Source organism: Clinocottus analis, unplaced genomic scaffold, assembly GCF_023055335.1.
Source record: "Clinocottus analis isolate CAN_PGR_092001 unplaced genomic scaffold, fCliAna1.0.p SCAF_26, whole genome shotgun sequence".
In the NCBI taxonomy this organism is placed as follows: Eukaryota; Metazoa; Chordata; class Actinopteri; order Perciformes; family Cottidae; genus Clinocottus; species Clinocottus analis.
In genome coordinates this window covers 4,244,471-4,259,793 of record NW_027175998.1, presented here as the reverse complement: position 1 = coordinate 4,259,793, position 15,323 = coordinate 4,244,471, and the positions used below count along the sequence as shown (strand labels likewise).

Genomic DNA, 15,323 nt, shown 5'->3' with positions numbered 1-15,323 from the left:
TACAGAGCAGATGTTTCAACATTTATTGTGTTATTTAATGGAATTTTTCCATTTCTCCTGGGGGTATACACACATGATCTAGCTCGCTGAAGAGTGAAGGGAACGTCTCGTGACGATGAAATGGGACAGAACAAATACATGACGTGTACATCTGTGCATGTTGAATCAGCAGCACTGAGTTGGAGGAGGAAGGGATGAAAAACATGACCGAGATATCACAATAACCTCGTTCACGTTACGAAAAGCCATTTAATTGATTTGTTTTTCCCTCTGTGGCGAGAAAGAGCTCAGGTCCAGAGCCGCCGCCGATGGACGATGGAGAGTCCTGGGAAAGGGGAAGGCCCAGAGAAAGTGCACGAGACGAGAGAAAGTGCTGGATCTCTTTTTATTATTAATCAGGGAATATCTGCCTCCTCTCTACGACACAAGTACAAGATTTACAGCTGCACGGTCGAAAGCTGGACTACACGAGGGGCTCTACGGGGCGGGGCGGGGGGAAGAGGATAGAAGGACTAAACGATCCCGTATTTGGCCAGGTCGCCGAGCTCCATGTCCCCGAAGGCTTCCCATGGGCACACCACAGTGATGTCGGTGCCCAGGCCCTCCATGCCGGGGATGTCGTCTCCGAATCTGAGCGGGTGAGACATAAGAAGACCGGATCAGCACAGACTAGGACTAAAGTCACAAAGTAGACACTTTGAAGTACAATTGTGTGTTTGTGTGTGTCTGTGTGTGTGGTCGTTCATCCATCTCACCCCTTCTGGCCGGGTTTGGGCGCCTTGCTCTTGAAGGTGCGGGCCGTCCTCTGCTTGAACTTGGGTGGAGCCCTTCGGTCGGCGGGAGCGGCGACGTCTTCCATTTCGATTATTTACTGGGAAAGAAGAAGAAGAAGAAGAAAAAAAGAAGCAAATATATGAGATCCGTTTGGCGGCGGCCTTGCAGTGAACTACTTCTCCGAGTTTATCCAAATCCAACCGGTGAAGAGAGGCCGTGGTAAAGAAAGAGAGACGGGGCTCAAAGAACAATTCCTTCTGAAGTCCCAGTGAACATCTCAGCTCTCCTTTCGTGATCCTCAGGAGGAAAAGAAGAAGCTAGAAGGCAGCACTTCATCCCTTCATCCCTTCATCCCTTCATCCCTCCATCCGTCCTTTTCTTCTCTGGAGCTTCACATGTTATCAAAGCCGAACTGCAGGTTGAACTCACCTTCTGCTGGAGTCTCAGAGCGGTTCGGTGGTGCTGTGTGATGAGTCTGGCTGCTTCCTGACTCTCTCCGTCCCTTTTTAAAGTCCTCCGTGGGGTCTAATCCCATCATGATTGTTTCATGTGCCGATTTGGCTCCGTCCTCTTCTGTAACAGCTCAGCCAGGAATAGACCAGGTGTAAATACAGTACAGGTGTACTTCAAGTTCCCCGCGATCCCTCAACGTGCAAGTTGATAAACCTTCAGCCGGCTGCTCCACTTTACCCCTCAGCATCAGACGCCACTGTTGTCCACAAGGAACTACTAAAGGAATCATTTATTTGTAGTATATGAACAATAACTCTGTGTGGATGATTTTCTGCTACTTTATACTTTCACCTCACAACATGTACTTTTAACTGCGCTCCATTAATGTGCTACTAAGCTACCTTAAACACGTGGTGTGCTTTAATGATGTGACCCGGTGTTATACTACTCATCCTCCCAGCAGTAAACACAGCATCTGAACTTGGCTCCACATTGACCAAAGAAACAAAACGATGATATAAATATTCTTTACCACAGCTTTATGTGTGAGTACATTTTGCTGGTAAAACCTATGTACCTTTACTTTACAGTGTTTCTACCTCTGCTCCAGTAAATGATCCTCGTACGTCTGACAATACGACGTCTGAATGTCTGACGGGATGCAATGTTCAGCAATTTACAAATATCACACACACCCCGACAGTAATTGTAAAATACGACAGATTGCGATATATTTTCTACTTGTATTTCTTGAACAGTTCTGTGTCCTGACGGCAGTGTCGCAGAGGTCTCCCGGCATGTGATGTGAGATCAGGGAAGCCCTGAGCCCTGAGATCAATCACTTATGACAGAAACAGAACAGAACAGCATTCAGCTCTTAATCCCTGGCCTCATGGCCCGGCCTCAGGCGATGCTGAGACGCTACTGAACGACTGAACACGCATTAATGGGACATGAAAAGACACGTGTGAGGGGGTCCAACATTAAGGTCACTGCATGATTTGGTTAGAGCATCCAATTGTGGCCCTACATCTTCATTATTTATATTGTTTGATACAGAAATTATCAATTTAAAGTCAATTTTCCAGCTTTATTTCCATTTTGTGTTAATAAATTAAAGATTGTGAGCCGTGGGTGAAAGCTCTGGAGGAGCAAACGGACCTTGAGTTACGATTTTTCTGGTAAATTATTATTTTAAAGGCCAAGAACGAGTTTTACCGTTCGTTTTAAAACTCAACCGTGAGCAGAATTTATTGTTGTTGAATCATTTATTGTTTGGATTCTCTTTTTTTCAAATGCACTAATAAAAATACAAAATAATTCACATATCCAGATGTAGTGAGTCCAGTGGAGTTTCCCGTCAGAGGCTCCATCATCTCATCCATCATCTCATCCATCATCTCATGCATCATATCATCCATCATCTCATCCATCATCTCATCCATCATCTCATCCATCATCTCATCCATCATCTCATGCATCATATCATCCATCATCTCATCCATCATCTCATCCATCATCTCATCCATCATCTCATCCATCATCTCATCCATCATCTCATCCATCATCTCGCATGAGAAAAGCAAACACTCGTAAAATAATCGTTGAAAACCTCCTTTCCCCTGTGTTTGAGTCATTGTAGGAATCGCACATTAATTCCAACGCTTGTGTTTATTGTATGTATTTGTCCAGCAAACTGTATATCTGCACAAAAAAAACACTTTTAAAAGATATTTTGATCGTAACTATGAACATCCAGCATGATGTGAGCCAGATTTCTCCAAAAATGCCTCTTAGAGTGGTCAATAAGACACTTTTTTGGAAAGATTAGGACCTAAAGAATCAGAATCTGCAACAAAAATCACAATAAAACAAAGTCTTGTCCTGTTAGGAAGGAGTTTCAGTCAAAAAACTGTGTCGTTTGGTTAAAAAATGGAAAAAATTACGTATTTTATGCCAAAAGATTGTCTGAATGGGGCATGCTGGGACTTAAAATGGCCTTTGTGCGCACGGTTTCCAAAAGGTTAATATCCAATGCATCCAATATACAGAAAAGGTCCTTTATGAATAGAATATTTAGGTGTATTGATGCATGTGAAGGGGCCTCACAGGGTTCGCTTCCCGCTCTGGTCGGTCCTTCTGTTTGGAGTTTGCATGTTCTCGGTCCGTTCTCCGGCCCTCTCCCACAGTCCAAAGACTGATTGGAGGCTTTGTTAATTAATTACTGGTTGTCTCTATTTGTGCCCTGAGGGACTGGCTCAATGTCAGCTGGGCTCCAGTCCCCCGGGACGCGATGGATTGGCTGCATTTAAGGAGCCATGAAACCCAGAAAACCCTCTTAGTGACGTCCTCTTCCTCCAACTTCAAACAATGAGGACTTTGCAGTTATTGCTTCTGCTGATGGATGGAAGCAAAACATACGTGTGCAGACGTTTAGGGCTGCTTAAAGTCTGCTGCGTAACATCGTTAAATCGATTGTGTCGTCATCATCTCAAAAGCAGACGACAGAAGCGTTTGTCTGGGATGGTTTTGTCCTGCAGAGGATTTGGAGCATCATGGTTTGGTTTGGTTATTCCTGACTGTGTTGGCTACCTGCTGTTAAGTCTATTTTCACTCACTGGCTTTTGGGATTAGACTTTGCAAAGTCACAGAAAGCCCATGCACAGTAATCATCTTGACTGAATCTCACTGTGTTTTCAGTCCTGATGTCCTCCAACACGCTTCATCACAAGATGGATGTCAAAACTAAACTTAAGCTGCTCTGTTATTTTATTGTTTTTTGTCCTGAGTCATGGACAATTACATAGTATAAATAATAATGTGCTGTTTAAGAAACACTGCACATGCATCACAAATAAGTAGTTAAAGATAAGTAGTATTAGTAGTAGTTAGTTATGTACACACACACACACACACACACACAGATCTCAGTACTTCAGGTGCCGTCAGCGGTTTCCTCTCCACTGACGCGTCTTCCCTGTGAGGCTGTAACAGGATTGGGACTTTGTCCATATGTGTCACTGCAGACTGACACACCGTGTGCGTTTTATCAGCCAAGACGATCCTGCTGAGCCCAGAGCTGATCGCCAAAAACGCACACACACACACACACACACACACACGCATGCACTCCACTCATTCTGGGTGTTTTGCTCGCTGGTGTATTATTTCCTCTTCAAATAAGAAGGTGATAAACATGAACAAGTGGAGAAAAAGGGTCATAGTGTCGTAAAGAAGTCAAGTTATAGTATTTAAAAGAAATAAGTCAGAGTATATTGTGTCCAAGAAATGGAAAGAATAAAAAGTCTGTCAAAAAATCTTTAAAAAAGCAGTGAATAGTTTATAAAATATAATTATAATGTGTTGTAGTTCATGAAAACAAATCACAGTATAGTGACAGAGCAAAAAGTAATAAACTCAAAGAAGGAAATTCAAAAAACCTTAAATATGTCATTGTCATTCGTCGGAAAATCTCATAGTTTATAATGTAGAAAAAGAAAATGTGTAATGTGTCAAAAGGCATAAAAATGCAAACATCCACTTGAACAAATGAAGGAAAGAGTCGGACGACACAGCTGTGATCAGATTTATTCCCCAACATTTTCTGTTTGTCTTGCGCCGCAGGACGCGCCACAGGACGCGCCGCAGGACGCGCCACCGGACGCGCCACCGGACGCGCCACCGGACGCGCCACCGGACGCGCCACAGGACGCGCCACAGGACGCGCCACCGGACGCGCCACAGGACGCGCCACCGGACGCGCCACAGGACGCGCCACCGGACGCGCCACCGGACGCGCCACCGGACGCGCCACAGGACGCGCCACCGGACGCGCCACAGGACGCGCCACCGGACGCGCCACCGGACGCGCCACAGGACGCGCCACCGGACGCGCCACAGGACGCGCCACCGGACGCGCCACAGGACGCGCCACAGGACGCGCCACAGGAACACCCAGCGCTCACTTCTCTTGCACAGGCGAGTAAAGTCGTGAAAAAGTTGACAAAATCACCTGAAAACCTTTTTGTTTGCGCTCCAGGAAGCGTCCTGCTCCAGAGGTTTGATGAGAGAGTTTCGTCCAATCCCACCAGACCAGGAAGTGCTAATTCCTCTTCTTCAAGGTTCGGAGATTGCCGGTTGAAATTCCTACAGTATGTCATTGTGTAACGTCGTCTCCGGTGAGGAGGTGACCATATCGTTGGTCACATTTGAAAGCCGTCCCCGTTATCCGAGCTGATGGGGATTCGCTGATTGTCTCTAACGCTCTCGAGTTAATGGAGCCCTGTGATGCATGAACGGTGTTGGAGATGGAGCGTCTGCCATTAAAACCCACTGAGACGGGTGATGAATGGACCCCATCAAGCGGCTGTCTGCTGCTGCTGTGCAGAGGTTGTTGACGGATGGGAAGAGTTCCTCCTCCATCAGTAAAACCCCGCAGGTTGAAACGGGAGGAGATGTCCAGAGAAGAGAGGCGGGTCGTGGATCTTGTAGCTCGCTCAGTCCAGCGTGAAGACGAGCGATGAAAGATGAAGCTCCCACTTCAGACGGATGCTGCGCCGCTTCCGGATAACCACAGTGTCGCTGGGCAACAACTCAGTGGACCTTAGAAAGGAGGTTTCTGAGAGACCAAGGAGGTTTCTGAGAGACCAAGGAGGTTTCTGAGAGACCAAGACTTCCACTGGGAGCATGAAGCTTTCCTTCAGGAAGTCATCGCTGAGGGACGTGCTGAGAAAGTACCGCAAAGACATCCACCAAAAGCAAACAGATGTCCGAGTGCGGAAGGTTTTTTTTTTTTTCCATTTTGGAGGACGCTCTCCAAAGAAAGCAGCGCCGTGGGCGGCGTTTGGCGGTTGGGCAGCGGTCAAAGGAATGTCTCTGGATAAACAACTGTTGCCTGTTGCAAGGGCCCAGTTTGACACGCTCGTTGGTGGGAGTTGTTACGAGAGTCCGACTGTAGGCGTCGGCGGTCACGGCTGATGTGAAGGCAACGCTCCATCAAGCCAGCGTTGAGATGAACACACAGACTACACACATCAGGAACTGGTGGAGTACCAGTTCCATCTTTCTGTCGCAGCATCTTCACCAAAAAGGTGCGACGCCCTTTTGTCAGACACAGGGAAAGCGTTGTCGATGGAGGAGAGGACTGAACCCACCGTGAAGGACCTCCTCATGGCAATATGCAACAGGAAGAAAAGAGGATTTCAGCCCACGAGGTGGAGGAAATAGTTGGTAAAGTGTTGCACGGGTCAGCACATGGACATGAACGTGATCTTAACGGAGACGAGTTGCCGTCCGAGAGGTCTCTTTACGACATGTTCAAGTTCAGACAATACAAGAGCAACCACACAGCAGATGGGGCATTTTGTCATTTAGTCATTTAATATTAACATTTAACATTTTCAATGCAATGTTTACAATGGTTACAGTGAAAGGTGCACTTCATATTACAGCTCTTGAACAGGATTTATTCAACTAAACTGTGCATAATATATAATTAAAATAATACACAAATAAAGATGAAAACTATAGTAATAATATTGAGTAGTAGAAAATTGCGATTTTTAAAAATGAAGGAAAATATAAGTCATCCCAATGTTCCTGCTTTGTTACTCAGTATAATAATTAATGAATAAAAAGGTTCTTGCTCCTTTTTTACATTGTTCCATTGTAATTTATTCAAAGAAGACAAAGTTTCCTCCCATAATCCCTTTTCTTACAGGATGCACCAACAAGTATTCTTACAAGTATTCTTACCTTATTGTGTGTACCTGGTACACACAATAACACACAGTCTGGGATCTAAATCTTTATCTCTCTGTGCTGTCACGCTCGTGTAAGAAGCTTTATTTTCTGTCAGAGTTGCTGTGTCACCGTCGCAGACGTCACCTGTTCTGCATGGACAGACGTCGTGACGCTGAGCGTCGGCCTCATTTGCAGTATTAGCGTTGCCCCGTTGCACCATGGGAGCAAACATCCCACCCAAGACCTGAAAATAAGGCCAGACTCGTCACGGCTTTTTGTTGTTGTTTTAATCTCACGATGTGTGTTGGTGTTGTGATGTGATGTCTCCCACTAGTTCTACTTTGGGACATTTCACTGGTGGGAAAAGCTTTAAGGGGCTTTTTGTTGTGCTTCTTCAATATGTGCATAATTATATTTGTGTTTTATTGAGGCAAAGAAAACAGTTTCCAGGGTTCTGACCCTTCTGTCCCGGAGGGTTCGTTGTATTTTTGTGCTTTTCTCTTCGCTCTGTGGTCGACTCACCGAGCGATCTGACCACAACATTTATAGCAGATTCCTCCGTCAACGGGAAAATGTTAGAAATCACTCAATGAAACGTTAAACTTCATATAAACGATTCTTCTGGAGTTTAACAATTGCCTCATTGTTATAAATACATCTGCACTCCAGAGGCTTTAGTGTTAACGTCAACACGTGGCGCTCTGGTGTTTCTGGACTTTTCTGTCTCTGACAAATGTTTTATTGTTCGTCTCGGCTGTTTAATAGTTGATCCTCTGTTATTATTTGTGGTATTAATCAATACTAAATCTTTCTGTTAAGTATTTTGCAGTCAAGATACTCTGCAAAGGTAATATGCTCTTAATCTATTTATACGAAATCCTGGTGAACGCACAAATAGTTTAAATATCACTATTGACATATTGTCACAGTTACACACTTCCAATTTAGTATTATTATTATTCGTGTGTTTTTTTTTTATTGTTAAAGAGTTTGGTTTGGGATGTTTACTGATAATTATTAAGTTATCTTAGTTTCCACTTTTTTCTCTTTTTTTGGAAATAAATACCTTTTTTTATTATTATTATTTTTGGAAAATATTATTATTTTTTTGGAAATAAATACCTTTATTTATTATTATTATTATTATTATTATTATTATTATTATTATTATTATTATTATTATTATTTATTTATTTATTTTTGGAATTAAATACCTGTTTTTATTATTATTACTTTTGGGAAATATTATTATTTTTTCGGAAAATTAATACCATTATTTATTATTATTATTATTTTTCATTATTTTATTTTTGGGAAATAGATACCTTTACTTATTATTATTATTTATTTATTTATTTTTGGAAATAAATACCTTTTTTTGGGGAAACAAATAGCTTTTGATTTTTACATTATATAGAAAATATAATAAATCGGTTGTATGTTACCTACACTTTAGACAATTTGCAACATAAAGGGGGATAACATTTACACTCACACCGTCGTGTCCTGTAGTAACAGCTGTTCTTGGAGGAACAGTCAGTGAACAGTGAGCGGTCGGCTGGGAGCCGAGTCCCTCCTGTGGACGACGTCCTGAGATGCAGTCCAGTGATCCAGGTCCCTCGTCGGCCTCCTGGCTCACAATCTGCTTCTTCAGTCTTAACCGGGCCTCAACACGCGTCGACAGCGCACGGCGGCACGAGACACGAGACACGATGACAACAAAGTTGCTCTAAAGATGCAACTAATGAGAAACAGCAACAACCGTGTTTGATGTTTCACAGACCCGATTGTTTTGGTGCAGCTGACCTTTGACCTTATTGTCCTCGACCTCAGATTGCCAGCGCGCCGCAGTGCACACGCTCCCACCTGTCACCTGTCGCGCGCTGACACGTAGCCGCCCGACGCATCGACCCGCACCTGGCCGCTTCTCACGGGAAGGCGACACACACGACCCCCCCGCTCTGAGTCCAACGGCTGCAGAGTGTCCAGGACGTTTTTCCCTCCGCTCGCTTCTCCTCGCCTGCCGACCCTGAAACATGCTGATCGCGCTGTTTTTATCCCTCCTGGTGTCTTCGGCCGCGGAGAAAGGTAAATCGATTGTATTCTCGAGCTCTTCTCTCTGCTTTTCAGTGCGGACGGATCAAGCGTGCCTTGAAACTCAAATACGAGAATCTACATTTTGTAAAAGTTGTTTGTCTCGTCAAACCGTCAAATGTTGTGCGAGTGTGTACGGTGTGTGTGAGCTGAATAGTCTCCTATTGACCACGTGGTTGACATCTCCGGGTGGATCGCCATGAGCAGACGTTCACGGTCACCAGATGATGCACCTTGCCTTGACTTTAGTGATCCCTCGACTCGCTTATCTCGTGATCTCAACACCGACTTGATGGATTGCCCCATAATATTGCCCTCAATGTTCAAGTAGTTCCCACACAGTGAATCCTATTCTGTGGAGATCTCCTGAGGTTTCCTGCAGAGACACTGTGAGGTTCACATTTGTGGTGATACTGTCGACACGAGGACTGAGACTGTCAGCTCCAAAATATGTTGAATTGTGTATTTTTCTGTCCCAGACGGTGCCTTTCCCAGACTGACTGACACCCAAGCTGTCGAGGCCTTCGTGGACTCTGCTGATGTGGTGGTCATCGGATTCCTGGAGGTCAGACATGAAAATTGCATTGAAAGAAACAAAAAAAAAAGTCTAAACCACAGGCTCAAAAATCATCTTTTTGACATCTTTTATTTAATAAGCCCACAGGGGGGAGGGGCTGTGTTTGATGGCTGAGTTCATTATGCCAACAGGCACGCGGCGAACAACACACGATCAGACCAATTAGCTGCGAGCGAGACTCAGAGGGCTCCGAAAACACAGCTTCTGTTTGCACCCTGCTGTTTGGGATGCTGTTGTCACGGCTAGAGTTGGAAGAAGAATAGATTTCCCGCGGCCACACCTTTGGCAGCGCTGGTGCTACGAGGACGGAGAGAAAGAGAGAGAGAGAGAGAGAGAAAGAGAGAGAGAGCGGCTCGCCATCCCACGGAGGCGAGCCCTTTGGCCAGACTGTGTGTGTGCGGGGGAAGATGGCGGCCACTTGACAGGAAAGACATGCATATCTGAGGACTTGTGGGATTGGCTTCATTGGCTTTCTGGTAAACAAAACGTGGGGAGAAGGATCAAGAGAGGAGGAAGGGAAGAGAGAGCACATGAGGATAAGGCACAGCTGGACCAAAATATTGGTGCCGTGACTCACTGGGAAGGAACACACATTACAGGCTGCGAAATGATCAAATGCGATGCCACAGCTCCTGCAACGCTGCCTCAGAATAGACGTGATTCACCTTCCTTTGAGTCTGCCCCCACACTCCCGGTATACTCCTCTGTTCCTCCATTCCTTAATCTTTAAATGCCCCCATCACTTTTTTTAAATTTACGTATTCTTGGTGGAAAGAGGATGAGCTACAGGAGCCAGTTTTAGGAAGCTACGCCGCTATCGACCGCTAACGGAACCATCCGGTAGAGAACGGTCGTTTGTTAAAGATACGATTGATCCCTCGACTTCTAGTAAAAAGTACAACATTTTCCTGGAGTGTGAAGTATAGAAACACTTATATAAACAGAGCAATACGACACATATCCTTGTCAGGGGGTCTCAGAGGGCTACCTGGATTTAAAAGACAAGAAATGTCACTGCAGATAATAATGACTCTGTCCCCCCTCACAGGGAGAGGAGAGTCGCGGCTATCAGGAACTGGTTTCAGCTGCTAAGCTCGTGGACTCCGTCCCTGTGGCCTTCTGCACCGTGAAGGAGGTGTGGGCGGACTACAGCCTCTCCTCAGACACCATCAGCATTTTCAGAAAGGTATTCTGCACCACCGGGCCTCTTTTTCAATGAGGGAAGTGATAAACCGGCAGTGATACGCGAGGTAGACTGAGAACAATGAGCCTTCACGTTAGCCTGTAGACGATATTGCTTTAAAAAATTACAGTAAAAGGAAGATGGAATAAAAATGATGATGATGATGATGTGTCATGTGATCCAGGCGGATAACCACCAGGACAACCTGGTCGTTGACACAGTCAAGAAGTTAGAAGCTGACGGTCTTGTAAACTTCATCACCACCAACGAGGTCCGATACATCACAGAGTACAACCAAGTGGTACGTCCCGTTCATGATGTCATCCACTTCCTGTTAATGTGTCCTGCTCATGCTGTCATCTACTTCCTGTTAATGTGTCCTGCTCATGCTGTCATCTACTTCCTGTTAATGTGTCCCGTTCATGATGTCATCCACTTCCTGTTAATGTGTCCTGCTCATGCTGTCATCTACTTCCTGTTAATGTGTCCCGCTCATGCTGTCATCCACTTCCTGTTAATGTGTCCCGCTCATGTCATCTACTTCCTGTTAATGTGTCCTGCTCATGATGTCATCTACTTCCTGTTAATGTGTCCTGCTCATGCTGTCATCCACTTCCTGTTAATGTGTCCCGCTCATGCTGTCATCTACTTCCTGTTAATGTGTCCCGCTCATGTCATCCACTTCCTGTTAATGTGTCCTGCTCATGATGTCATCTACTTCCTGTTAATGTGTCCCGCTCATGATGTCATCTACTTCCTGTTAATGTGTCCCGCTCATATCATCTACTTCCTGTTAATGTGTCCCGCTCATGTCATCTACTTCCTGTTAATGTGTCCTGCTCATGATGTCATATATATATATATATATATATATATATATATATATATATATATATATATATATATTATATATATATTTATATATATATATATATATAATATATATATATATTTATATATATATATATATATATATTATATATATATTCCATATATCCTATATTTCAGATTATTATTCATGAAGCAGCATTACCAATGTTTTATCTTTCTTAGTTACACAGTTTTGAACTACTGTTGCGTAGTTATTCCTTGACAATGTATCATTTAAATAAGTTAGATTTACATTTTAAAAAAAGAAATATTTCCCTCTGAAATGTAGTGTAGTACTACATGTTTAAAAGTTGTACTTGGGCGACTGTGGCTCAGTGGTCAGGAAGTATTCAACATGAACGGCGGGAAGTAGTCGCACAAATGTCAGTGCAAAGAGAAAACAACACAATGACCATATGATGACGACATGAAAATAAGCCACTCATCCCTCACCCTGAAAAAATATATATATATGCTGTATATATACTGTGTATTATATGACCCCATCTTGTGTCTCCTCAGACCGCAGTGGGCCTGTTTAACTCAGAGGTGAAGACGCACCTCCTGCTCTTCACCACCAGGGGGAGCAAAGACTTCACTGAGCTGAAGGAGCGGCTGGGCGCGCTGGCCCCGGACTTCACGGGCAAGGTGAGAATACTCAAAACGACTTAGTTCCCAATACTGCCGAGTCATCTTTATTCGATTATAGCAGAAGTTTCATTTCTGTGTGATTTAACCCTTTGTTTGGTGTTCGGGTCTGTGGGAAAAATAATATGATGCATTATTTTTTCAAACTCAGACTTATTGCCCCTGGCTCATTTTCTGCAAAGAACATATATCAGACAAAATGTTCATCGACCACACACCATAACCCCCACCCTCTCCCCAAACACACACACACACACACACATTTATATTACATACAGGGTGGAAATTGTGAACCTGAATGAAATTATTTACCATATTTGCTGTTTATATCGCTTCTAGTTGGGATGAAGAAAACATCTGTTGAGTATTTTAACATCAAATTGTTTGATTGTGTTGAATTAAAAAATTCAGCTGGTCCAACAGACCCACAAAAAAAAAATGAACACCATACGAGGGTTAAGTCCTGAAATCTGTGTCCCAGTTGTTGTTCGTGCTGATTGACGGAGCGGTGAAGTCCAACTCCCGGTCCCTGGGCTACTTCGGCCTCAAGCCTCAGGACCTCCCACGGGTGGGCATCTACGACGGGGCCTCTGACATGAAGTGGCTCCTGCCGGCCGGGGAGATCTCCACTGAGCGCGTGCGGGACTTCTGCCGGTCCTTCCTCCGAGGGGAGCTGAAGGTGAGCTGCTGGCCTCCGGAGTGAATCACACACGGACGGTTCTGTGTTACAACCACGACAGCCGGTTAGCATTTTTCAGCAAATTGAAGTGCGAAAGCGGCGTTGAGTCATCGTGAAAGTAGAAGTGTGAGTGAGGTGCAAGCGCGGCAGCAACGCTCAGCACGTCTGACTGTAAAGTACACACAACACAACACACAGGGAGCCTCACGCTGGGCACTAATGTGCTGCGTGACGTCGCGTCTGAAGAGCTTCAACGACACAGAAGGACGAGAAAACACTCAAGTCCTTTGATATAAGAAGCTGAAATAATAAGAATGTAGGTGACAGATGTCATTTAAATATATATATACATAATATCTGATGTAGATCAGTTTGTGATGCACAATGCAGTTCAAGGCAGGCGTCACATACACCAGGTTTCCAACAGATTTAGAGGACAGATGTTATTTTAAATAGTCTCTTCAGTATTCCCTCAATGTTTCAGTACAATTATCAACAACCAGCCCAAATCTCTGGTCCTGTTTTCAGCCTTGAAGCTGTTCTGTTCTGGCTCCATCACAGTTTCTTCTGCTTCCTACAGCTTCACCGCTTCAACAGGAGGACTGACACTCCTTTGAAACCGTTGAGTAAACTCTGCAAATGTGGTTAATAATTTGATTTACATCGCCCCAAAATCACAATTTGGCCTCAAAGGGCTTTTCAGTCTGCACAGCAGATATTTAACCCTTTGAGTTTCTCTCTCCTGTTGAATCGTTGAATATTCGTCTGAAACTGAGTTACTTCAGATTCCTCTCAGATGGAACTAGAAGTTGGAGACACTGGATGCATCTCTCAGAGCTTTCCTCTGATCGTAGCTCGTCTACATTAAACACACCCGTGGTGAACGAGTGTCACGTGTTCACTCTTCTTCTGTGGTGTCACTTCTTTGTGTTTTTCAGGAGGTGAAGCAGGCGGGAGCAGAGGCCAAAACAGAGCTCTAGACTCCTGGTCTCATGTAAATGAACTGCTGTGTGTGAAATAAAAAGAGTCTTTCTCCTGTGAAACGACTGTGTGTGTGTGTGTGTGTGTGTGTGTGTGTGTGTGTGTGTGAGAGAGAGAACAGAATGTCTAATAGATAGAGAGAGAGATAGAGAGAGAGAGAGAGAGAGAGAGAGAGAGAGAGAGAGAGAGAGAGAGAGAGAGAGAGAGAGAGAGGGGGGGGGGGGGAGGGGGGGAGAGAGAGAGAGATGGATGGATGGATGGATGGATGGAGAGAGAGAGAGAGAGAGAGAGAGAGAGAGAGAGAGAGAGAGGTGGATGGATGGACGGGGAGAGAGAGAGAGAGAGAGAGAGAGAGAGAGAGAGAGAGAGAGAGAGAGAGAGAGAGAGAGGTGGATGATGGACGGGGAGAGAGAGAGAGAGAGAGAGAGAGAGAGAGAGAGAGAGAGAGAGAGAGAGAGAGAGAGAGGTGGATGGATGGACGGGAGAGAGAGAGAGAGAGAGAGAGAGAGAGAGAGAGAGAGAGAGAGAGAGAGAGAGAGAGGTGGATGGATGGACGGGGAGAGAGAGAGAGAGAGAGAGAGAGAGAGAGAGAGAGAGAGAGAGAGAGAGAGAGAGAGAGAGAGAGAGAGAGATAGATAGATAGATAGACGGATGGATAGATGGATAGATGGATGGATGGATGGATACTTCATTAATCCCCATTCATTTGTCATCACAGACAACAACAGACAAAAAACACACGACAAGAAAAAACACCAGAACTTGGCGTATGAAAACAACAAATGAAACAAGACAACAAGACTCATAACCGACATAGAAAGACGCTTAAATCTAAAAACACAACTAAAGGCGTTCATTAAGAAACGGAACGCTTTGGCATCCTGAATCTCACTGAGTGAACCTCTGAGTCCAAAACATTGACTTGTATGTGTGTCATGCGTCCCCATGTATTTAACTGTGTGTGCGTGTGTGTGTGTGTGTGTGTGTGTGTGTGTGTGTGTGTGTGTGTGTGTGTGTGTGTGTGTGTGTGTGTGTGTGTGACCCCGGCTGCGGTCTGGTCCGCGGGCCACAAGCTGTTGGCCTCGCGTCGCAGAGACCTGGCGCAGTTTGTGTGTCTGTCCGCTCACGTTAATGTCAGCGGCACAACACACACCGCCCTCACGGTGACTGACAGGGGGGCGGGGCCAGGCCCGTAAAGTTTCAGGACGGAGTCGTCCTGGACAAGAACAAGCATGTCAATAAATACATGCACATGATTAAAAAAAAAAAAAGTACCAACGATGAATAGCGAGGAATCCCACGCAGCATTTGACTCAAAGACA

At 44.8% G+C, this 15,323-nt stretch overlaps 2 protein-coding genes across 2 annotated transcripts; one reads left to right on the top strand and one right to left on the bottom strand.

Moving 5' to 3' along the window:
- Positions 1–512: 512 nt before the first annotated feature.
- On the bottom strand, positions 513–1,246 carry LOC137794915 (retinal cone rhodopsin-sensitive cGMP 3',5'-cyclic phosphodiesterase subunit gamma-like). Its single transcript, XM_068592056.1, has 3 exons — positions 1,204–1,246; positions 756–871; positions 513–630 (listed from the first exon to the last, which is right to left on the bottom strand). The coding sequence occupies exons 2-3, from the start codon at positions 857–859 to the stop codon at positions 513–515; spliced, it is 222 nt and encodes a 73-aa protein (XP_068448157.1). The 5' UTR covers positions 860–871; positions 1,204–1,246.
- A 7,759-nt stretch (positions 1,247–9,005) lies between these two features.
- Positions 9,006–14,000, top strand: LOC137794986 (endoplasmic reticulum resident protein 27). Its single transcript, XM_068592186.1, has 7 exons — positions 9,006–9,057; positions 9,543–9,628; positions 10,689–10,826; positions 11,008–11,124; positions 12,216–12,341; positions 12,823–13,020; positions 13,959–14,000. Exons 1-7 carry the CDS (start codon positions 9,006–9,008, stop codon positions 13,998–14,000), a joined length of 759 nt encoding a protein of 252 aa, XP_068448287.1.
- Positions 14,001–15,323: the final 1,323 nt, after the last annotated feature.